Source organism: Xiphophorus maculatus, chromosome 1, assembly GCF_002775205.1.
Source record: "Xiphophorus maculatus strain JP 163 A chromosome 1, X_maculatus-5.0-male, whole genome shotgun sequence".
Classification (NCBI taxonomy): Eukaryota; Metazoa; Chordata; class Actinopteri; order Cyprinodontiformes; family Poeciliidae; genus Xiphophorus; species Xiphophorus maculatus.
Window position 1 is genome coordinate 1089260 of NC_036443.1, and position 25095 is coordinate 1114354.

The following is a 25095-nucleotide window of genomic DNA, read 5'->3' on the forward strand; positions in this document are numbered from 1 at the left end:
GTAGTAGAATGTTCTGCATAATCTATTGAATCCATAACATCAAGACATTTATTAGTAGTACAGTTCACTGTCAGCACATCCTTAAAAAGTCTGAAATGAATGTATCTAAAATTAAGGCCTTAAAAATTACATTTATTGTAAAAATGAAATTATCCTTCAATATTTTAATAAGAGGTCTTAGAGCTGTGTTCTTTTCTCACTGGACTTTTCTGTCAGACAAAAGTTTGAATCATTGGGACATTTTCATTGCTAGCGACTTGAGACGGTGGAGGCTAGCTGTACTCCACTGCTAACAGTATGTTGCTAGCTAGCTAGCAGTGAGGTACAGTGAGGTACCTCACTGCTACATAGTGCATACTGTTGCTAGCTAGCTAGCTTTTTTCCATCATGGGTCAGTATACATTTATCATCAGTTGACTGGACAAAGTTCTCATATTTCTGGGTCTTAAATTCCATTCATACTGGTCTTAAAAAGTCTTAAATTTGAGTTGGGTAAACCTTATAGTTTTCTCTTTGTTTATCGGAAAAGCAGCCACAGAGACGATGCTGACTCTAAAAAAGATTTTCCATCAGCACAACTGTTATTGGTGCTCTCCACTAATCTGGTCTGTATGGAAGAGAAGCCATCAAAAATACATTTTTAAACAAAGCCATAAAAAGTTTAATATGTGTTTTGCCACAAAAACCATGTAAGGACAGATGGCAAATAAAAAGCTTCCTTTGACCAGATTAGACCATAGGGGAACTTTTTCAGCTACATGTACAATTCTATTTGTGGAGCAAACAAACACTTCTCATCACCTTGAACACGTCACTCCACTGTGATAAAACGGTAGTGGCAGGATTATGCTGTGGGGATGCCTTTCAGAAAGGAAAGAGAAGCTGGTCAACAATAAAATAGTACAGATCAAAGCAGGGTGAATCCAAAAACACTAAACATTTGGCCTTCCACTTCACAATTAGTTTGTGTGGATCCGGTTCTCACAATGCTATAAGAGTAAGTTAAAGTTTAAAGCTGCAGTGAGACAAAATGTGAAGAAAAGGTTAGTCAGAGGTAGGAATACTTTGGCAAAACAATTTATAAAAAACTATGTAAAAATCTAATCAGAGCGATCTCGTCATTTCCTTCATTATAATGTTAATAAGTGGTGACTTAAAGTTTTTCACAGTATTTTGTGTTTCTATTGTGATAACATTAAAAGTGACAATAAGAATTGTTTATTGGTTCTTTTTTCAGGGCTGAAACAGGAATCAAACACAAACATTAGGTAGTAGTGAGCTCCTTCAGGACATCGGGCACAAAGAAATGACTGATTAGTGATTCTCTCATTAAATAAACAGCAGAGAAAACAGTAAAAATAATAACCGTGAAAATTCAGACAGCTTAGCTTTTATTTTTAAAAAACATTTTTATATGGAATTTATTAGAAATTGATTAGAAAGTTTGGTATGTGTTCATCCTCTGTGAAAGTAGCTCTTTTTAAAGTTTTTTGTACTTCATTTTACACAGCCCATCTATGGCGAAGATATAAAAAAAGTAGACTGCACAAACTTTATGTGGCATACAATGATGGCCTGAGGCTCCTACTCAAAGTGCCTAGATGGAGCAGTGCCAGCCACATGTTTGCACATAACGCTGTTCCCACATGTGCAGCTGCGCTCAGGAATCTCATGTATAAATGTATGTGTAGATTACCCGTATCATACAATAATACAATAGCAATTTTAGTAAACCCTGTTTTTAGTACAGCGAGATTTTTCTCAAGATTGTGGAAACATTGGCGTCATCATTTATTTGTGGCTCAGTGACTGTCATGTTTCTTTTTGGGTTTTTTTCTTTTCTTTTTGTTTTACTATGGACCTCTTTTGTGTCTGAAATAAAGATTGATTGATTGATTGATTATCATGACAACGATGAATCGAAATCCTTGTAACGGTCAGAAACTGATCACGATAAATGAGAAACAACACAATCTCCTCTGTTAATATATTCCAATATTTTGGTTCTTCTCTAGCAGTAAAGATTCATCCTGACCCAAACCAAATTGATTCCATGCGAGTTTCAAACTGCAATAAATCCATAAAGGTTATCAGCAGGTCAGAGTGAAGGGAAATCTAATAGGATGTGTTTTTCTCATTCCAGAGTTAATGGAGTTAAACTCCATAGGAAAAAGGGGGCTCTGACCTGAGAGCTGAGGATGGGCCTTTAACTGGGCCACATACCTGTGGCAACTTGCCAGCAGTCACTAATAAAGCTATAAAGCAATTACCAGGAAACAAAAGTAGAGATGGATGGGGAGTGAGGAAGAGATGGATTAAAAAGGAGAATGGATGAGAGCAGTGATTGTGAGAGAAAACAGCGAAACTTATGAGGACTGCAGGAGAACTGATGGAGGAAAATAGGATTTGTGCCATTTGATATCACCATTAGCCGATGAAGAGTTGGATCAGATAGCACTGACTGCCCGGCTCCACTCTGAGTCTGATTTATGCTTGTGTTTTCTGTGTCCTCATCCCAAATATGTGTTGTTTATTTCCCAGTAAAACATGGAAGCAAAAGTTGCTAAAAATTAGGGAAAAAACTTACTTATACAGATAACTGCAGATAAAAACTAACTGAAGATAAAACCATAACTGTAGATAAAAACCGATAACTGAAGATAAAAACAGATAACTCCAGATAAAAACCGATAACTGCAGATAAATTTCGCTGCAGAAATATTCAAATGTATTTATTTAGAGCTTTTTCATATTTTTGTAACACAAACACATTTCAGTGTTCTTTATCGTAATTTTTTGTGACAGACCAACACAAAGTAGTCCATAAATGTTCTAATTAAAAGAAACATTTGAAATTCAGGGAGGCTTTCAAATGTCTTGCAAATAGAAACTAGAAAACTGGTTTGCATTTATATCAAATCCACTGAGTGAATACTTTGTAGAACTTTCTTTGCTGCAAGATTTCTTACAAAATATCTATTAGTCATTGTTTAACATATCTGTACTGGTCTGCTTAATAAAACATATCAGTGCATCCTCACTTTGTTGTATGTCACTTCGAATAGCCACAGTTCAGATTAGGTGAATATTATTATAGTAATACAGTATTATTCTAAACCTTGTAGTCTGTGCTGTAAAAAATTATTTGGACTTATTATTTGGACTTGGAATATGGTTTAGTTGGATTTAAAGTCATTCCCAGATCTGAGTTATAAACCTATGGCAGCTTATTAGGGTCGTTGTACATAGAAAATAAAAAAGGAAGAGAAACAATTCTGATAAAAAACTTAGAAATCTTTAGATTAAAATAAAAAATTTCTAGAAAAAATCTTGAAAATTTTTGAGTTTCAGAATCAGAAATGTTAGCAAATTTTCAACCTTTCAAACTCAGAAATTTCCACTTTTTTTTAGGAAATCTTTTGATTTATCTCAAAATTTCAGATTTTTTTGGTGGCAATCTCCAGCCAGCACTTCTTACAGCTTTCCTTTAACGAAGGCACTCTTCATACCACAGGGGAGGATAATTAAAGGACGATTAGTCGTCTTGGGAGCAAATTTTTCCACCTGATCTATAGAAATCTCCACCTCCTCCAGAGTTTATCTTTGACCTCTGGGTCTTCATAGGATTACTCTCATTAAATTGCAAACAAGAAGACTTATTTATTGGATGACTGGTTGTTTTATTTTGGGGCATTAGGGTAAAAGAGTCTGAAAACAAATGCACAAAACGCTTCATATATTGTCTTTATATGTATAATTTCCTTCCATTTCATATTAGATTGAAGCAAATTTCTCATCTTTGTGCATTTTCTTGAATGTAAAAATAAAAGCAGATCCTTAAATACAGAGAATAGTGGATTAAATAACAGTTTGAAGTGATTCGACATGATCTGCATGTTCTTGAAGGAGGATTGCTGGGAGTAGGCAGGAAGGCAGCAGATGGCTTGATAAGTTGGACATGTTTATGTGTGTTTATGCTGGGCTTGTGTGGGCGAAGTCTGGATGTCTTTGTGTGAGCTCTATACTGCATGGGCATGTGCGTGGGTGGCTGTTTGTGTCTGTTCAGGTCTTTATTTTTACATTTCCGCAGGGTAGCTATGGAAGAGGGAAAATGTTAACAAGAAGAAAAAATAGCTTGTTTTGATTAAATTCCTTGCTCTTCTGTGAAAATAATAAGTTGAATTTTTTACTCAGGCGTAACAATGAGGTGACCCACATTAAGATCCAGAACTCGGGGGACTACTATGACCTGTATGGCGGCGAGAAGTTTGCCACGCTAGCCGAGCTGGTGCAGTATTACACTGAACAGCAGGACCTGCTGCGCGAGAGGAATGGCCACGTCATCGAGCTGAAGTATCCACTCAACTGCAAGGATCCCACATCTGAAAGGTAAACATCACTATCCAGACAGCACGAGAACAGCAGCAGGACAAATCCACCTGATTTCACCTGTTACAGAAACCCAGAGTGCATATCAGACAACTAAACATGAAGCAACTTTTATCATTGGAGAACCTTAAAATCAAATCAGTTTGAAATGGTTATGAACAAAACTCAGATCAGAGCAGTATAAAACTCAATGTTCTTGTTCTGTTCAGAAGAATATTCACAAAGAGTGAAATTAGTAGCTTACACAGATCATCCAGACAAACATTTTCAGACGAAACTGTGATGGTGAGAAGGTGAGCTTCCAGCTGCAGAGAGGGCTGCAGGAGCAGAGGCTCATCAGATATCCTGCTGGTAAAAGAAACTGGAACAAAGAAAACATAGAAACTTCTGATTTGTACAGGACAAAGGTCCTCTCAATATCCAGGGAGCTCAACCCAATTATAGTTTCCAGTCTGTGAACCAGAGGTTTAAATTAAAAACGGCTGCTGTTAATGCCAGACAAATATGGGACAAGAACAAACTCCTGAAACCACAATGAAAAGAGACTGAAGATTTCAATAAGCTGTTATGGTTTCCTTCTGTAAAATATTTTTATTTTTAGTATTACATCTGGCCTCAACAAACCCATTCCAGCAATATTACCATAGCTTTGAGTGACAAAATGAGCAATATTTCAATTCAAAAACACTTTCTGCTGTACAGAAAGTTCAACAAAATTAGTTACAGTGCAGCCAATCCAAAAAACTAAAAAAGGTTAACAAACATGAGACCTGGGTAGACAGGAGCCTGACAGACATCTATTTTAATAAGCCAAACATGTAAACCCTTAAAGTGACAGTGAAGCTCAAAAATTGACTGTTTACATAATGTTATAGTGTTATTCTCTCATCAAAAACAAACAAACATGTTAACTGTAGTTAACATAGTTAATTGATTGTGCTATAAAATGGCACTATGTGCCTGGAAAACACATAATACTGCCCCTTTAAGTATATAGACAGAAGGTAGATTACCTATCTCTTTTCAACAAAACAAATCTAATTTATTTGTTGAATTAAACGTTTAACTTGAAAAAATATGAAAGTACGAGCTTTTATAAAAAAATGAAATTCCTTTGGTCCATAAGTCATTTTGATCCCTGTTACATAAAGCTTGGAGATCTCTGCTCTAAACGAAGCAAAGCATAGAACAAGATGATGGGTTTTAAAGGCCCACTTTAAACATTCACTCTCACTTCACCTTCCAGGCGCACATTAGACTGAATTTATGACATTCAAACAGGACAAATAATGCATAATAACATTCTCATCACATAAACATGATGCCACTTCAAAGTCAATTAATTTATACATCGCCCATTCAGAACATCGGTTGTCCTAATGTGGATAGATGAGTAAACTGGTTCCATAGTCTGCTTAGAGTTGAAGAGAGAATGAGGCAAAGCAGCGGTCCTGGAAACCTCTCCAGCTTGATGTTACTGCCTCACTGCTGATCCACTCAGAGCCATCAGAACAAGCAATAATATTGAATTACTTGCCCACTGGCGCATCACTTAGCAAAGTGTTCAGTGGACTGACTGTTAGCAATCCACATTAACTAGTTAATTATGTACCAGCGCACCTACATGTTTACACAGGTTGAGGAGAGGATACTCTGAATGAACACTCCCACTCATGAAATTTATATACACAAAGATAAATTACTGTGTATTCCCAAAGGCATGTTTGGATTAACTCACTGGTTGACATCTATGCTTTTGCAAATATACACACAATTACGTACTTTATAGAATATTTATGTTCTGAATGCAGAATCCGGCCTTACTCTGCAAAACATGGTTCTCCTAAATAAACTGGATGCAAATGTTTTTTATTTCTGCACATCTGCTTTGCACTGTGTGTGTGTTTTAATCTATCAGGTGTAAGAGCTGCTTCTGGTTTACGGTTCATGTGGTTTTTCCATTCTGGGTGCTTTTCTTGATGGCGCTTCCTTTACGTTCTGGCTCATCATCACACAGGAAACAAAATGTCGACATGCGAGTATTTCATCTGAAAATCAGGTGAAGTGAGCCTGCAGCCATATAAGAGACGCTATCACTCTGGAGTGGGAGTCTACACACAGCGCACATATATATTTAAATTATGTTCAAGCCATGAATTACAGGAAACTACCTTCAGTCCGCCCCCTCTGATGGAAAAGTTAATCTCACTTATCCGTCTTGTTGATTTATCTACCTTACACTCACATCCACCCTGAGATGCTCAGACACAAAGTGTGTATCTGAGTCGCTTAGGTAGAGAAGCAGCAGGTGAATAAAGGCATCTGAAGGAGAAATGCTGTGTTGGTATTTCTGTCTGCTGTCGTGGTGATTAATCTTTTATTTGGAACTTTAGCTTGAGTCTGTAAACAGAGAGAAGTTAATATAACAATATGTCCGCTTTAAAAGGGTGAAACTCTGGTGCCCATATTTAATAAGCGTGTGGCTGCCAATCATAAATCAGGCGTGTCCAGACATGTCGTTGTGTCCTTGGACAAGACACTTCACCCGCCTTGCCTGCTGGTGGGGTCAGAGGTCACGGTGACGTCGGTGCATTGCAGCCTCTGTCGGACCGCCTAGGGCAGATGTGGCTACTATCCAGTATCATACATACTCACACCCGTCAGGGTGTGAGTATGTGTGTGTGTATTCGGGCGGGGGTGTGTGTGTGTGAATGACTGTGAAGTGCTTTATACAAGTACAAAGCCATTTACCATTTACATCCCCCATAATGCAGTGCAGAATATTCTGTGTATTGATTATTCTACCAGACATGTCCTCTATTAATCACATGTCAATTACGATATATATTATTGATGTATTGTCCAGCCTTGTTTTAGCTGAACGATTTTGGCAAAAAGTTTGGACACCACCATCATACATTTTACTGAGTAGTGTCCAGTCCTGCATGTGTGTTTACCTATAACGGGAGCCCAAACTTTTGGAAACCAAGATCTACTTTTTCTCTCATCAGCCGGCTGAGATCTACCTCCTGACACGAAGACATAAAAATTGTAATTGAAACTCTATTGACTTATATTATATGTGAATATACTGTACATCAGTAGACATATTAAAGTGATAGAAAACCTAATCCAGTTTCTTCCTTATTGAGATTCTGACACTGGGAAGATGTTACTGGTTTCTCTGTCAGAAGTTGGTTGCAAACCTGAGGCCAGCAGGTCAGTCTGACATTTGGTTTGATGACCTTGATATGAGAAATTTCAGGAGGAACCAAAGAGCTCTGTTAAGTTAAAGCACATCTTGTGAAGTTGGGATATTTTTCCTTCAACAGGTTCCAGAGGAATTGCCTCAAACCAGATGTTGGACTGGATTTTATTTCAATGTCATTTGTGAATGTTAGCTTCTCATTTTCAACAGTGGAGCTGTGCAGGTTAAAAAAGTTATCATTTTAGAGAAAATCTCATAAACATCAATATTTCCACTAAATAAGAGACAAAAAATTAGGTTGATAGAGGAAAAGCCTCTCAGACTCTGAACTCAAAGCAAGATGCCAGAAAACACCAAACTAAAAATTCTTTTTAGACAATTTAATTTCACATAATTATTGCGGTAGAAGCCATTTGTTTAAGTACTTAATGAAACATATTTACCGTATTTGATGTTTGTTGTGAATTACGTATACTCGCAAATGAACGAGGTAATTAGTCCAAGTTTGTCGTTTATTGAACGTTTAGAAATTACAGCGGCTGCAATGCGTTGCCGTGGTAACCGCCTGGGCTCCCCAAGCCGAACAGAGATTGTGTTAAAAACATAACATTCAGTTCGTTGCGATATTAGGTTTTCAGGCTTGATATTTATTTTGTGATTATTAATAAGCGCTCCCTGAACACAGCATGGTTGATGAGCTAGTTTTAAACTCCTGCTCTGCTCAGAGAGTCGGTGTTTATTATTTTGTTATTATTTTTGTAATGGAACCAAAACGCACAGAATTGCACAACATCTAGTTGAAACAGTAATTACTGGGATTATTATTTTTGTTGGATGATTAATTTGAACACATTTTGTTGATTTTTTTATTCTTCAATAAAGTTACAAACATTTTGGATCTTAGTGAATATTTTTGATAAGTGTGTCAGAAGATGACGTGCTGGTCTCGGTCTCCTCGTGGCGTTCAGTTTGCTACCTACTGCCGACTCAAAACCTTCCCATATTGAGCACCCCTGATCTATAAAGATACATAAAGCTTCAATATTTACCAAAGCAATCTCAACAGAATTTCACACAGTGCTGTAAAGTTGTAAAACCAAACAAATCTGTTTATATTGTTACAGTTATGATTTAACAGCGAAACAAAAGCTTGATGGATTGCAGTATGTACTTTGATGCTCTTGTCCCGGGTGTTTTATGCCATTAAATATTGATTCTCCGTTCATACAACCAGAAAGATGCTTTTTTATCAATCTCCAGGTGGTACCATGGTCACCTCACTGGGAGAGATGCAGAGAAACTCCTCACAGAAAAAGGCAAAGCCGGCAGCTTTCTGGTCCGGGAGAGTCAGAGTAAACCCGGAGACTTTGTCCTGTCGGTTCTCACCAACGAGGAGAAACACGACAACATCGACCGCAAAACCAAAGTCACACACGTTATGATTCGCTTCCAGGTAAGATTGCCCTTTTGGACGCATATCATGCCTTTAAGAAGGATTTTCATTGGTTGGTTTGATCATTGTTGGGGCTTGGACCAACAACTTGATAACTTGATAACTGCTTGCAGTTATAGTTCCTTTTTAATTGTAAACATTTTTGTTCTGCAGGAAGGCAAGTATGATGTGGGAGGTGGTGAACGGTTTGACACGTTGGCCGATCTGGTGGATCATTACAAGAAGAACCCCATGGTGGAAAAAAGCGGCATTGTAGTGCATCTCAAACAGGTGACAAAGACACAGTTAGAGAAATATACAACTAAAAATATTCTCTGGTAATTGTTTTATAGCTCACCGTCTGGTTTGTAGTGGCCAGTTTAAAATGTTTGTGTTTTTGTGCGACTATGGCAGCCTTTTAACGCCACGAGGATAAATGCTGCCAACATCGAGAACCGGGTACGAGAACTCAACAAAGTAGCAGACAACTCAGAGAAGCCAAAACAAGGATTCTGGGAGGAGTTTGAGGTGTGTGCAGCACAGCCATTTATATTATTCCAGTTTCATCATAATGTCATGTTAAAGTGTAACTAATGCCCTCTGGAAGCAAAATACGTGGCCGAAAAGCAGAACCAAACATATTGACATGAAAATGCCAAACATAAAGATAGAACTCTAAGTAAGTATTTAGAAAGTTTATGAGCAATAAAAGTTAATTGGTGTGCTGCCATTTCTATTACAACGCTAATTATCCAAATAATTAGCCAATGCTTCACCTCCAGCATTGAAATAAAGGGGAAAATAATTTTTTATAAGCAATTCAAGAAAGTCTGAGAGTCTATAAATAAAACAACCCAATTTCTTTCATATTGGAAAAGTACTATGTTTACCGTTTGTTTAAAATATTTTTGTCATGAAATGAATGTATTACCCAGTGTGGGTGTGAATCTGTGTTAAAATGAAGGCATTGGAACAGTGAATATTATCACACACCCTGAGTTGTTAGATGTTTCCCTCTGACTTCTCCCCATGATGACCGCTGCTGTAATAAAAGCTCATTATACTGTTTTACACCCAGCGTTATTTGGAGTATTCCAGTTACCTAAATGTCTTTGAAAATGTCAGTAGAGTATTGTTTTTGCTCTTTTCTTCCTGGAACTGTTTTATGTGGCGATAACCCATTGAAATCCCCATGTTGTCTATCTTATGTTGTTCTTTTGTCCTCTCTCCATCTCTTTTAAAGGTACTTCAGCAGCAAGAGTGCAAACTGCTGTATCCCCGGAAAGAGGGCCAGAAGCCAGAAAACAAGAGTAAAAACAGATACAAGAACATCCTCCCCTGTGAGTCGCACAGCAACCTGCTATTTCCTGTCTCTCCAACTTCCTGTGGAAAGAGTGACACAGATGACAGAGCATAGAGATAGGGTTTTAATAGCCTGAGCCTATCAGCTGCATTATGTCTGTGTGGTTTCAGGACTGACTGTTCCTTCATGTATTAATTGGTTGAACTTTGTGTTTGCAGTCGACACAACGCGAGTTGTGATTAAAGATTCTGAATCAGACTCTCCAGGTTCGGATTACATCAACGCTAACTATATCAGAGTGAGTGTATGTGACCAGGAAGGACTTCCTCCACACGCTTTGGATGTTAAATATATTTTTAGACATTTAATATTACATAATTAACATTCACTCAGTGGTAAAAACGGTTCATGTGCAATTGTTCCTGTTGTCCAACCATGCAGAACGTGAGTGAAGACGGGCGGCATGTGGAGGAGAGTAAAGTCTTCATTGCCACCCAGGGCTGCCTGCAGAACACGGTGAACGACTTCTGGAAGATGGTGTATCAGGAGAATGCTCACGTCATCGTCATGACGACCAAGGAGATGGAGCGGGGAAGGGTAAGCCGCCCCCGTGTCACTCATGCTTACTCCAGTCCTCGTCATGAAACACCATGAGTCTTTCTGATGCACTTTAACCCTTTAGCACACTGCTAAAGGGTTAAATTACTGCTTGATGCTGCATTAGTCGTGGTGGGACCAGATTAAAAGTTAATAATCAATACTTTATCTATTTTTAATCAAAAAACATAACCAATATTTTCAATTCAAAAACCCTTTTGCTGCTGAATCATTGAATAAACATATGAGCTTAGTAACAGATATTTATTGTTTTTCTTTTTCTTTAGGTTATTCAAAGTTTCATTAGACTCATTCAGATTTAAAGTGGCTCAGGAACCGCTGATCATCCAATGAACTTCTTTAAAAAAGCAATCCTCAGAATGTGAACTGTGGATGTTCGTTGGGGACGTCTGCACTGCAGCACTGAGATGCTATTTTACACCTGAATAGCTTCACTGATACGCAGTATCAGTACAGTAGTTTTTTCCAGCATCAGATTGTTTCTAGAAGCAAAAGTTACCCTCAGAGAGGTGACTTTGTTTGCCAATGTTGCTTGTGCATCAGAGTTACTCGTGTAAAAGAAACACCACAGAAAGGTTCCGGCTTGGGAAAAAACACTTAATTGCGCTAACATGGTTAGCTTATTAAAATCTACTAAATGATCTAATTAGATTTAACGCATGAAAGTCCTGGCCCTATAAATTTGTATTTTTTCTTAAATAATGAAAGAAACTAGACAAGATGTTTTTCTAGAGTTTCTCCTTTTTTGAGCCTTTATTAAAGGTAAACTGCAGTCATCAGTTGTACTTAAGGTCTATTTTTTAAAGGGCATCATCATAATGTTTTGAATCAAATTGTGCTGTTAAGAATTTGATCTGTGCACATGGCCAGATGTTTATACTGCTGATAGCTGATAGCTATCACCTGATGTTCTACTTTGAAAAAGTAGAAATGAAAACGTTACAAAGGTAAAGAAAGGCATAATTGTGATGATTCATGTCAATGTTCTGGCTGCTGACTGCCTGAGATATCAGTTGTAGTCAGTTAACAAACTGTGTCTTTCTCTGTCACACATCTTTGAGTTGTTTCTTCTCTTCAAGCCAAAGTTCTGGTTGTCTTATACTCTGAAATTTGTCTTGAGAGGAAAATTAGATTTTTAGGGTGAGGAGAATTCGATGATCTTCCCATATTTACTTTTCTGAAACTCAGCCACATTTGTTGGCTGAGCTTCTGGGGGAAAGTAGGAGTTCTCACTCCTTCCAATAAGGAATCGATCAGGTTATCCTGATCAGAAAGCCTTCTCTTGTAAAAAAAAAAAAGAAAACTAAAAGCAGAAGACCACATATCAGTGCCTTTCAGTTTTAACGACATGTTGACAAAAACAAGCCAATCATGAATCATTTCTGTTTCTCACTTTCAAAATGTTTCGGCTGTGTGATAATCTAATATCCTTTTTTATGAGTCATCAGTGGAAAGCAGCGAGTGCTTTAGCGTGTGAATGTCAGGATGATGTACATGTGTCAGTGTGGTGGACAGGGACAGGGACTAGCAGGGGATAGCATGACAGATAAGCTTCCTGAAAAGCTGCTTGAGTTGAGCCGTTTCTTCAGACTGTCTAATGCCAGTCTCTCTCTCTGTCCATTTCTTTCTCTTTCTCTCTCTCTCTACCTTCATGGTTCTATCAGAACAAATGCGTCCGGTACTGGCCGGACCTCAATGGCACTAAAGAGTTTGGGAAAGTCCTGGTGAGGAATGTGGAAGAGCAGCCGGCGCAGGACTACATCCTGAGGAAGCTGGAGGTGACGCGCCTGGACAGGGTAGGGACGGCTGACCTCTGACCTGGAGTCAGATTACCAAGCCAACAGTTTGAGCTTCAGCTTACAAGACTCATCTGGTTGACTGGCAGATGGAGCAATAAGTGAAAAAAACACGACAAACTTACAATTTTTGTCAGGAATAAAGATGAATTTTTCTTTCCTAGTGGTTCCTAGTCATAATATGGTAAGCATTACCATATTAGTTAATAATGATAACTATAATACTGATAACACCTAAAACATAACATTTCACACATTTAAACTCCAATTCAAGTGGAAATTGAGCTTTGAATTATTTTTATTTCAACATAAATATTCAATGTTTGCTATAATATAGATAATTTACTCACTTATAACGACAGCATGTCATGAAGTGCGGTGCGGTGTTGGTGGTGAGGCAGACGCAGCGGACCCAGGTAAGATGAATATGGTGATTTAATGGATAAAGTCCAGAACAACACAGTCCAAACAACGAGCAGCAGGCACAAGGACACACTCACAACGAATAGCACAGAGATTGACGACGACAAGGACCCGACGAGGAACAAGGAACACAGGTGGAGTTAAATACACAGGAGGGTAATCACAGAAACGAGACACACCTGGGAACAATTAAGGGGAAGACAGGACAACGAAGAGACTCAAGGACAAGGAAAACTCTAAATAAATACACAGACAACACAGAACATGACAGTAACCCCCCCTCAAGGGCGGCTACCACATGCCCAAAAAAAAACAAAACAAAAAAAAACACAACAAGGGTGGGTGGAGGGGCGCTGGACGGCGGGCCAGAGTCTAAAATAACAAAAACAACCCAACGGAGTGGGCGGAGGCACAGAAAGGGCCAAGAGTCCAAAAACAAACAAAAAACTACCCACAGGGTGGGCGGAGGCAAAGGAGGCGGGAACCACGGAGGCGGTCCGGAGGCGGTCCGGCGGCCGTCCGCGACGCTGGAGGCGGGAACCCCGGAGGCGGGAACCCCGGAGGCGGGACCCCCGGAGGCGGTCCAGCGGCCGTCCGCGTCGCTGGAGGTGGCGATGAGGAGTCCCGGGGGCCGCCCACAGACGGCGACGACGAGCCCCCCGAGGCAGGGTCTCTGGTGGAGCACAGGGGGTCTCAGTTGGAACGTAGGGGGTCTGGGTCACGGGAGGAACGCAGGGGGTCCTGGTCTCAGGTGGAACGCAGGAGGTCTGGGTAGGAACGCAAGGGGTCTCGGTCTCGGGAGGAAGGCTGGGGGTCTGGGTCTCAGGAGGAACGCAGGGAGTCTCTGGAGGAACACTGGGAGTCTCGGTCGGAACACTGGGAGTCTCGGTCAGAACGCCGGCTGATTCAGCCTCGGGTGCGCCGGCTGGAACGCCGGCTGACTCGGCCTGGGGTGCGCCGGCTGGAGTTGCTGGTCCCGGAGATGCTGGAGCTGGGTCTGGGCTGGCGGAGAGACTGTGCAGATTGGGAGGCAGAGGGTTACCCTTCAGCACGGCAGCCGCCGTCAAGCACTCCCTCTCTGCCTCCTGTTGCAACTCCGCCAGCCCCAGATGCGGAAGTCGCGGGATCCATTCGTCCAGCATGATCACCAAGCGTGTGGCTATGTTCAGGCGGTGACGGGCGGAGTAAGGCTTTGCCACCTCCTCGACATAGTCCTCTACAGTTTTAAGTAATCCTGCTGGGTCCATAATAAAACGAGCCTCACCGTTCAGTCTGGTCGGGTCCTTCTGTCATGAAGTGCGGTGCGGTGTTGGTGGTGAGGCAGACGCAGCGGACCCAGGTAAGATGAATATGATGATTTAATGGATAAAGTCCAGAACAACACAGTCCAAACAACGAGCAGCAGGCACAAGGACACACTCACAACGAATAGCACAGAGATTGACGACAACAAGGACCCGACGAGGAACAAGGAACACAGGTGGAGTTAAATACACGGGAGGGTAATCACAGAAACGAGACACACCTGGGAACAATTAAGGGGAAGACAGGACAACGAAGAGACTCAAGGACAAGGAAAACTCTAAATAAATACACAGACAACACAGAACATGACACAGCATTATGAGAGCTTATGAGAGTTGCAGGCTCATTTGAATTTGTACTTTTTAATTTTATATATTACAAAGAAAATGTGAACAACATGGGTACAGTACAGTAAAATAAAAAAATAAAGTAAAATAGAAAAATAAAACTAGCTAAATAACTAAAATGGACTGATAAATTCATCCAGTTTAAGTTTTCTGTATAAATATTCCTTTTTTCCAGCATTTGGTTCATTTCTCCAGCTCAGGTAAACGTACAAGTTTCTCCTTATTGTACATTTCTTTTATAATTCCTCACCAGTGGTCAGTTTGTAGCCATTTCCAAATTATGATTTTCCTATTACTTGCTGAAAGTATCTTAAGGAGGCATTTCACCGAAATAGAAGTCAGTAAAATAAAGATCTGGAACATTATTAGACTTCAGAGACGTCCAACAGGCGCAGGTTTTTGTGCAGAGCCAGAGTGTGATAAGGGAGCAGCTCATTTTGAATGCTAACTAAACACAGTTGGATTTATCAGAGCAGTGCTGTGATTAGTTCCTGTTGCTGTTTTCAGAGCTACTTGTCATGTGACCAGCAGAGGTGAACGGCACAGTCCAGTAACACAGCAGAGCAGCACACTCTGTCTCACATTCATGTCAGGAACAGAGGAAATAACTATTAATTATTTCAATAATTTATTCTGAAAAGTGAAAGTCATGTATTTAAATACAATATTTTTGTATTACTCTAGCTTTACTGCACTGGATTAAACAACTGCTCATTCTCTTGTTTTATTATGTGGGTTTTTAAATACATATTTTTAAAAAGTGATTAATATTTTTATTTGTTTGTGTTTACTATGCCGGTAGACTATGCCATGAAAATGACAGTGAAGTTGTTGTGGCTCTCAGTTTCTTTAACAGTGAAGGTTGTTCTGACCTGTTTAAAGCTGCTGAAGCTTACTGGTTCCAGTAGAACTTCCTCACTTCCTGTCATGCTGTGTTTGTGTAGAAGGAGCCTCTGCGGTACATCTGGCACTACCAGTACCTGAGCTGGCCGGACCACGGCGTCCCCAACGAGCCCGGCGGCGTCCTCTGGTTCCTGGAGGAAGTCAACTGCACACAGAGCACCATTAAGGATACTGGACCCATTGTCGTCCACTGCAGGTACAACCAGCATCGCTAACTGGGAAGAGCTCATGTATTTAGAGCTGAAAAGTAAAAGCCGGTCCACAGGCTTTGTGTCTGACTCAACTGATTAGCTTTAATTAGAGATCTGAGCACAAAGTAAACCCGATATATTATTTTATGTACAATTTTACTGCTCTTGTTTTCAACCAGCAGTTAAGTAAGCAGTGTAACTTCTCCTGTTTTTAGCTTCTTATGTCTTTCAGCTCCATTTTGTTGCTTGTTGTAGCTGCAGGGTGAGAAAAGGTCAAATCATCTGGGATGTGTGATGATCTTATCATCAGTGGGCTCTGATTAACTTCTTCTCTGTACTTACTTTCTTTAATTCTTTAACAGGTTAAACTGTCTACTCCTCCATTTACAATAAATAGTGTAAATGATAGTAGATAGTTTATATCATTTGTTATCATTTGATTACAAATGATATAAACTGAACAGGCTAATGAAACGCGCCACAGAAGCCCAAACCACCCAAATATCGGGCTGGGTTCAGGTCAAATATCTAAACTTTAATTTCAGTACAACTATAATGTGAAGTATGGAGTATCTTGAGAAACTGAAATGATGGAAAACCTGGCAAGTTATTCCTCTTGGTGAATTCATTATTCATGAATGAGGCTGAACATCTGAAGTGAATCTATTTTGATGCATAAAGTCAGTTCTTGGCTCTAAAACTGTGAACTTTCTGCTGGTTGGCTGAATAAACAGCCATTCAGGTGGAGCACCCTAAAACATGCATGACTGCTTTTTACTCTATGTGTTTTATGAAGTCCTTTTAAAGACTCTGAACATACGAGGACAGCTGTCTTTAGGTGAATTGCACAGATACTGTCAGAGCTGCAGTGTGTGTGTTAAGCAGCTGGTTCTGCTGAATCTGTCCTGCTACTGAATGTTTCCACGATCCGGCTCAAACAGGATCCCTGATCCCTGGATAAATGTGGAATCAGCCAACGTCCCCCGAGCAGCATCAGCTCAGAGTTTCTCATCCTCCCTGAAACGTCTGGAAACAAAAAAAAAACTTCACAAGCAGCTTGCAGGAAGCTGTGAGCACATGCTTTTTCTTTTTAGAATATCTACAGAAGAGAATGGGACAGACTGTACAGATAAAGACTCTCCAGAGTTCAGGAAGCCACTAGAAGTGTTAAAATCAGCAGCCATGTTTTTAAGTCATCTGGGGAAAGTGTGTACAGCAGTGGAGCTATTCCTCTGTGGTTCTGACCAGAGGAATAGCTCTGGTCTGAACCACAGAGCTATTCCCATTACAGCAGGTCGAGCTGCTTTAATGGGACAAAGTGACACAAAGCAGCGCCTCGGAAATTAAATGCAGGGGAAATTATTTACCTGAATCATGTTATGGAAATGTGACGAGAACAGTGTCATTTCTGGGGAAACGTCACAAACCCACTGTGTGGATTTGGCCCACTGTAGCTTGTTATTTGGGCCTTGGGATTCCTGAGGGACCCATCAATGGACCCTTCCAGATAACTGACATGTGCATATTATTTTATCAAATAGCTTCTACCTGCATACTGCTAATTTACATGAACCAGTCCTTCCAGACTGTCTGGACAGAATCAGCAGATTCAGCAGTGTCACACTATGTTTATGTTTATTGACTTATTACAAATTTTCAGCCAAAATGTTCAAAAACATCAGATTTAAGTGATGCTAGCTCCAACCTGCAGGTGGCAGTGTTTCCTTCTTCTACTACACTGCTGCCTTAATTCATGTTAAGTTATTGTCTGTGATCAATATCATTTAGTGTTTAATTTATCATTAACTGGATCACACTGACTCAAAAAAATATTTAGCAGTAATTAAGCCAAACCTGTACCAGAAATATAAACATTTTCCATCCATCCATCCATCCATCTTCTTCCGCTTATCCGAGGTCGGGTCGCGGGGGTAGCAGCTTCAGAAGGGAGGCCCAGACTTCCCTCTCCCCAGCCACTTCTTCTAGCTCCTCCTGGGGAATCCCAAGACGTTCCCAGGCCAGCCGAGAGACATAGTCCCTCCAGCGTGTCCTGGGTCTTCCCCGGGGCCTCCTCCCGGTGGGACGTGCCCGGAACACCTCACCAGGGAGGCGTCCAGGAGGCATCCTGATCAGATGCCCGAGCCACCTCAACTGGCTCCTCTCGATGCGAAGGAGCAGCGGCTCTACTCTGAGTCCCTCCCGGATGACTGAGCTTCTCACCCTATCTCTAAGGGAGAGCCCAGCCACCCTACGGAGAAAACCCATTTCGGCCGCTTGTATCCGCGATCTCGTTCTTTCGGTCATGACCCAAAGCTCATGACCATAGATGAGGGTGGGAACGTAGATCGACCGGTAAATCGAGAGCTTCGCTTTTTGGCTCAGCTCTCTCTTCACCACGACGGACCGGTACAGCGCCCGCTTGACAGCAGACGCTGCGCCAATCCGCCTGTCGATCTCCCGCTCCCTTCTTCCCTCATTCGTGAGCAAGATCCCGAGATACTTGAACTCCTCCACCTGGGGCAGGACACCCCCCTTGACCCGGAGAAGGCACTCTACCCTTTTCCGGCTCAAGACCATGGCCTCGGATTTGGAGGCACTGATCCCCATCCCGGCCGCTTCACACTCGGCTGCGAACTGCTCCAGCGAGAGCTGCAGATCATGACCTGATGAGGCCAGTAGGACCACATCGTCTGCAAAAAGCAGAGATGAGATCCTAAGGCCACCAAATCAGATCCCCTCAACACCTTGGCTGCGCCTAGAAATTCTGTCCATGAAAGTAATGAATAGAATCGGTGACAAAGGGCAGCCCTGGCGGAGTCCAACTCTCACCGGAAACGAGCCCGACTTACTGCCGGCAATGCGGACCAGACTCTGACACCGGTCATACAGGGACTTGACAGCCCGTATCAAAGGGCCCGGTACCCCATACTCCCGGAGAACCCCCCACAGGGCTCCCCGAGGGACACGGTCGAACGCCTTCTCCAAGTCCACAAAACACATGTAGACTGGTTGGGCGAACTCCCATGCACCCTCCAGGACCCTGCCGAGGGTGTAGAGCTGGTCCAGTGTTCCACGACCAGGACGAAAACCACACTGCTCTTCCTGAATCCGAGGTTCGACTATCCGACGGACCCTCCTCTCCAGGACCCCTGAATAGACCTTGCCGGGGAGGCTTAAGAGTGTGACCCCTCTATAATTGGAGCACACCCTCCGGTCCCCCTTTTTGAACAGGGGGACCACCACCCCGGTCTGCCAGTCCAGGGGAACTGCCCCCGATGTCAATGCGATATTGCAGAGTCGCGTCAGCCAACCCAACCCTACAACATCCAGAGCCTTAAGGAACTCCGGGCGGATCTCATCCACCCCCGGAGCCTTGCCACCGAGGAGCTTCTCAACCACCTCGGCGACCTCGTCCCCAGAGATTGGAGAGCCCATCCCAGAGTCCCCAGGCTCAGCTTCTTCAATAGAAGGCATGTTGGTGGGATTGAGGAGGTCTTCGAAGTACTCTGCCCACCGACCCACAACGTCCCTAGTAGAGGTCAGCAGCACACCATCCCCACTATAAACAGTGTTGGTGCCATACTGCTTCCCCCCCCTGAGACGCCGGATGGTAGACCAGAATCGCTTCGATGCCGTACGGAAGTCTTTCTCCATGGTCTCTCCAAACTCCTCCCACGCCCGAGTTTTTGCCTCAGCAACCACCCGAGCCGCATGCCGCTTCCACTTAAGATAAAAAATAAATCTTTGTAAATGTCAGAAGTTTTAACTTTATCAGGTTGACCTTTTGCTGTCTATTTATTAATCATTTTAGCTTTACACTGTATTGATTTTCATATGTTGATGTTTGAAGTATTTGTCAGCTGCAGATCATGAAGTGTTCACTAAAGGAGAGCAGTTATTGCATTTTAGTTTAAAAAGTTTTCATTTTGATCTTTTAAATGTATTACTACAACTAAAATAAGCATAGTTGGTGAAATATCTGCAGAATGTCCCCATTTTTTTTATCCAATTAATGGACTAATCATCAGAATCATCGATAGCTTATTGGTTGCTCTGTTTCAGAGGGTATTTATGAGAAAACATTATAGATAAATAGATTTCGATGCTACTGCCGGAATTAGAGCTAGAATTGTATTTTACTATTAATTTCAAACACTTTGTCTGCCTTTGCAGCGCGGGCATCGGCAGAACCGGCACCATCATCGTCATCGACATCCTCATCGACATCATCAACCGCCAAGGTGGGAAGGAATCTGATGAGTCTGGAGTTTCCTCCTGGATGTCAGTTCATGTGTGTGTTTCTGGGCCAGGGCTGGACTGTGACATCGACATCCCAAAGACCATCCAGATGGTCCGGCAGCAGCGGTCCGGCATGGTCCAGACTGAGGCACAATACAAGTTCATCTACATGGCGGTGCAGCAGTACATAGACACGGTCCAGAAGAGGCTGGAGGAGGAGCAGGTGCTCTGAAAGTCCACTTCTCCTCCTTAACATCCAGCAGAGCGTAAAGTCTCTGTGTGACATTTTGTTCTTTTTCAGAGGAATAAAATGAAGGAGAGAGAATATTCAAACATCAAGTATCCACAGATGACCAACTCCAGGTCTAAGCACAACATGGCATCCTCCAGGTCTTCTTCAGTGTGCGTGTCACAGGAACTGGAACATGATGGATCATTGAGCGTTAGCAGCACGCACTAACGGTAAATATCTCTGCTGGTGTTTTCCAGAATGACAAATGATGATTCTTCAAGCGTGTACGAGAATATAAACTTCAGAACCCCCCAGGCATCGTTCAGTAGTAACACCAGGAGATAAAATGGCTGCTGCAGAGCTGCTTCTCTCTTATCTGCCTCCTGGTAAGTGCTTTAGATTGAAGCAGGAAACTGTTTTGATGGACTTTTATCTGTGAAAGTGGCCTACTGAGGAGAGAAGCTGCTGTTTCAGTGCAGCTCTAAAGTTTAAATCAGCTGCACTTTAGTGATTATAGTAAAAGGAGAAAGTAATGGGTGAAAAAATCCAAAACTTAAAGCTTTGGATCATGTCAAGAAAAACAAATGTCTCTTGAAATTAAAACTGGACGGATTTTCATAGATAGAAAACAGCAGCTTTGCTTTCAGTAAATAAATGTTTTTTTGTGTGTGAGGAAGATTTTTTTTGTAGGATTGCCAAAGTTAGCTGAGTTTGTATTAAATAAACCGGCACAAAAATTAATATTGAGCATGGGACAACAAAAACAATGAGTAAGTTACTCATTGTTTTTGTTAACTATAACTAAACTATCTCAATGATGGGATGAAACTAGATGGAAATGTTAGCGGTGGTCTGTCAGAAACTAACAACATGCAAACTCCATGCAGAAAGATCCCGGGCCGGGAATCGAACCCAGGACCTTCTTGCTGCAAGGCAACAGTGCTATCAAGGCAACGCCATTGTGCAAAGAAACGATATTTGCTTAAAGAACACGCTCAGAGCAGTAATTAAGCCACAACTTAATCACATACATTTTACTATTTTAAAACACCTTTGTCTGTAAATTTGTTCTACACAAAACTCCTGAGGTGGCAGACTGAGCTTCTGCTGGCTCAGATTAAAAAAGGGTTTTTAGGGCAACCCTAACTCTAATCCTAACCCTATAAAAAACACAACAAAAAATATCTCCTATTAATCTCCTACAAATTATTAATCAGTTAATCAAAAAAGAAGTTAACAGATCAGCCGTTCACTGTTAAGTCAGTCAGTAAAGGGTCAGCCTTTCACATGTTGATGTTTAAAATATTTTTTGCTGCACTAATATTGTTGCATTTTACGCAATGAAATGTTTTATTTTCTTATTTAAAAAGGGAATTGAATTACTCACTTGCATCTTTTAATATATTTCTAAATGTATAAAAAGGCTAAAGTGGTTAAAATCTGCAGAATGTGGACAATTAATTGACAGAACAATTGATTAGCAACGGTGAGTTGCTTCGCTGGTGACAGTTAGCCATCCGTCCTCTCACCAGTTGCTCTTGTCTCTTTGCAGCTTCAGCAGCGCTGTTGCTGGCCAGAGTCTGTAAAAATCCTTTTTGGGGCTGACAGGAAGTGATGCGTTAATGGGCCCCAGCCTCGGCCTGAAGGCAGCGAGCTGACTCCTCTCCTGCTGCCATGCTGCTGACCTCTGACCCTGTGACCAGAGGACCCTCCACTCTGTCCCGTCAGAACCAGCTCCAGTGCCTTGTGACAGGAAGTGTCTGTAACCCTTAGCCCCTCCCCCACCCGTTTCTCCTCTTTTTTTCTTCCACAGACCTCCAAATCGAAGCTAATCCGCTAAACTGCACTTGCTGGATGCGACATCAGGCGGCAGGTCTGACCCGAAGCGGGTTTGTGGGATCCGAGCCGAGGTCAGAGCCCAGCTGCTCTTCCAGCCATTTGAACTTTCAACTTTACATTGTTTTCGCGGGGCGAGCTGCAGGGTTTATTAACGCGGCTGCTGAGTGATGGAAGGGTCCCAAGGCTCAGGAAGGGCACCAAGCCCCACCCTTCAGATATATGTAGACTGTGGTGTGTGTGTGTGTGTGAAGTGTGTGTGAGGACGACGATGTGCTGCGATCTGCTGCTGGACGCGCTGGTTCTGTTCCTGAGCACAGAGAGAGACGACTTCAGGAACATCTCTGTCTCGTCTTCAGGTTTTCCTCTAACACACAAATTATCGGCGTGTTTGTTCTTCCCTTCAACGCATTACCGTTTCATTGTGTGTGACGATGGTTTAAAGGTCATGTATAAACTTTATTTTAGGGTCTTTCTAAAAGCGGAACTTCAGTTCACATTTCCTGACATAAATAGTGAATGGTGAATGAACTCTAATAGCTCAGCGTCAGGATGGGATTGGCAAAAGGAGATGAGGAAACGGGCCGATTGCAGCGGCCCAGATGGCCATCTGCCTGAGATTAAAGAATAGATTTGTCTCTGAAAAGTAATTTAGAAGACGACTGTAATCCAGGTCTGATGCCAGCCGGCCGAGTAAAGCGACATCATTTATGGGATAAGTAGAGTGGTGCTGTAGAGCAACGAGCCCTCTGCACTTTCCCGCAGATTGTTGGATATTTTTAGCCTCCTGAATCCAAAATAACCCGGTCCGGTTCAAGGCGAGAGTAAATTCCTCCTTCAACCTTCACAACCTTCATGTTTCAAGCAAAAACATCACAGAGTTTTATTTGGATTTTCTTTGATAGATGGACACAAAGAGCTGCCTGAAGGAAAATCATGGTTTAAAAGTGTTTAAAAGAGGAAATATCTGAAAAGTTTGGTGTGCAGTTGTATGAACCCACTTTACCCTGACACCCCTAAATAATCTCAAGTTGCTCTCAGAAGTTGGGTCTACTGGTGATTACTGCATCATTTCTCTCTTTATTGCTCATTTGCATAAGCAAACATTGAACATTATAACATTTTCAGCCTTAGCTCATCTGTTTCAAATCTTCAGGTAAATTAATTTCACATATTAATGATTTTCACAGACAAATAAGGTTTCATGAAAATGTACCTTACAGTTCCTGGATGAACCTTCAGGTCTGAGGGAAAGATGAGCTTTCATTAAAAATAAGGGAAAGTTTTTCATTTTTAGTGAAAACCTGCAGGTTTTCTGTCCAAAGCGTTAATATTTGGGTTTGATGTTGTTTTGGTGATTGTTGCCGTCGCCCAGTAGCTTCAGTGGAGCAACATTCTTTAATTTCTCTGAATGTTTTCAGGTTTTATTTTGCAACTCTGCTCACTAATTTCATGTTTGTTTGGTTGTTTTTTTTATATTTGAAATGAGAATTGAGAACAAAACCAGAACACTAGACTTCTGAAACTGGCTCAATGTGTTGACCTTTGACTTTCAATTGAAAAATATATCAAATTATTCACTTTCACTGACTACTACTGCAGGCCAAACATTTCGGAATTGTATTTGTGAAAAGAAAAATTCAAGGAAATTTCCTTAAAGTTTAAAGGAGTATGAATTATGCACCACCTGCCCCAGGCGTCTTAGTGCCCCTCTCCCAGTTGCCCCAGCTCAACACAAACAGCTCAGGGTTTGACCCCAGGGATTAAATCCTGCATGTCAGGATCTTCATGAAAATATCCAACGTTTGGAAAAGTTGTCACCCTTCTGACCTCAGATCTGAGGAGTTTAATACAAACTGAACTTCTGTCCAGCCGAATGGCTCAAACACAGACGTGATTCATGGTGGAACTAATAATACTCTCAGCACTGCACTGAAATGATTCTAATGTAGAAAAGTTTGAATGTAACTCCAGCAGCCATTTTGTTTCCCTCGTTTTAAAGTTTGAAGGTTTTTCATGGTCTAACTACTGAAATGCTGTTTAATAAATGATTTGTAGTTAATAGCTCTGGTTCAGTGATTGAAAGCTGCCTCTGCTCTGCACTGCCTGTTTCAAATGCTGCACTGCTCCATGTTCATTATAATGTGTTTCTCTTCCTGTGCAAAAAGGAAAGGGAATCTGTTTCCTGTTTTGTTTGCTCTGAGTAACTTTGCTCTGTTTCTCACATTGTGTCTGATTTGGTGAAACTTTAGTACTTGAAAGTGTGAGCTGTTTTTTCTCAGGTTGTGTGGAAGTCCATCAGACGTGTTTTTGTTTGTGCACTATGCTGTTCACGTGTTTTCCTTCAGACTCGTTTTCTTTCATTCATCCTTGCATTTCTGTTTGGTATGGAGGTTTTATTTTTCTCACCATGTTTTGATGACTGAATCGGTGGAGGGCTGCAGTCATGACACCGAGTTTTATTTCAGCTGGTCCTCTGACATTTTACTTGAACTTGTTGATGTGATTTTTGTTGGATTCCCTGACGTTGTCCTCCATGTTTCCTGTTCGTCTTGCACTGGCTCCGCCCACACGCCTTTTTGGGAGTTTTGGCTTCAACTGTGTGATGAGCTGTCTGAAACTGCCTCTAATATCATATACTGAATAAAACACTTTATGATGCCGCAGTATGCCAAGTCATGTGTGTTTGTTTCTTGTGTTTGCTGTAAATGTTTGATGTTTTATTAGTATGGATTAAATAATCCACAGATTCAAAGTGCCCACTAAAACAAGTACAGAGAAAGGAAACTGTCCAATCTTAGTTTGGTGATTCATAATGACACTAATTGAAGATTTGAGGAGAAAATAAGAGTAAGCACATTCATCTGTAATAT

General features: G+C 41.4%; 1 protein-coding gene across 1 annotated transcript in view; it reads left to right on the forward strand.

Moving 5' to 3' along the window:
• Positions 1 to 24899, forward strand: part of LOC102223330 (tyrosine-protein phosphatase non-receptor type 11-like) — a 54458-nt gene extending 29559 nt beyond the window's left edge. Inside the window, exons 3-16 of the mRNA XM_023334590.1 lie at positions 4195 to 4389; positions 8858 to 9050; positions 9204 to 9320; positions 9444 to 9557; positions 10273 to 10369; positions 10551 to 10630; positions 10774 to 10929; positions 12615 to 12746; positions 15766 to 15920; positions 20089 to 20156; positions 20226 to 20377; positions 20456 to 20556; positions 20644 to 20772; positions 21939 to 24899. Of these exons, the coding sequence (XP_023190358.1) occupies positions 4195 to 4389; positions 8858 to 9050; positions 9204 to 9320; positions 9444 to 9557; positions 10273 to 10369; positions 10551 to 10630; positions 10774 to 10929; positions 12615 to 12746; positions 15766 to 15920; positions 20089 to 20156; positions 20226 to 20377; positions 20456 to 20556; positions 20644 to 20731 (1648 nt within the window). The 3' untranslated portion in view covers positions 20732 to 20772; positions 21939 to 24899. The remainder of the gene's footprint in view (positions 1 to 4194; positions 4390 to 8857; positions 9051 to 9203; positions 9321 to 9443; positions 9558 to 10272; positions 10370 to 10550; positions 10631 to 10773; positions 10930 to 12614; positions 12747 to 15765; positions 15921 to 20088; positions 20157 to 20225; positions 20378 to 20455; positions 20557 to 20643; positions 20773 to 21938) is intronic.
• Positions 24900 to 25095: the final 196 nt, after the last annotated feature.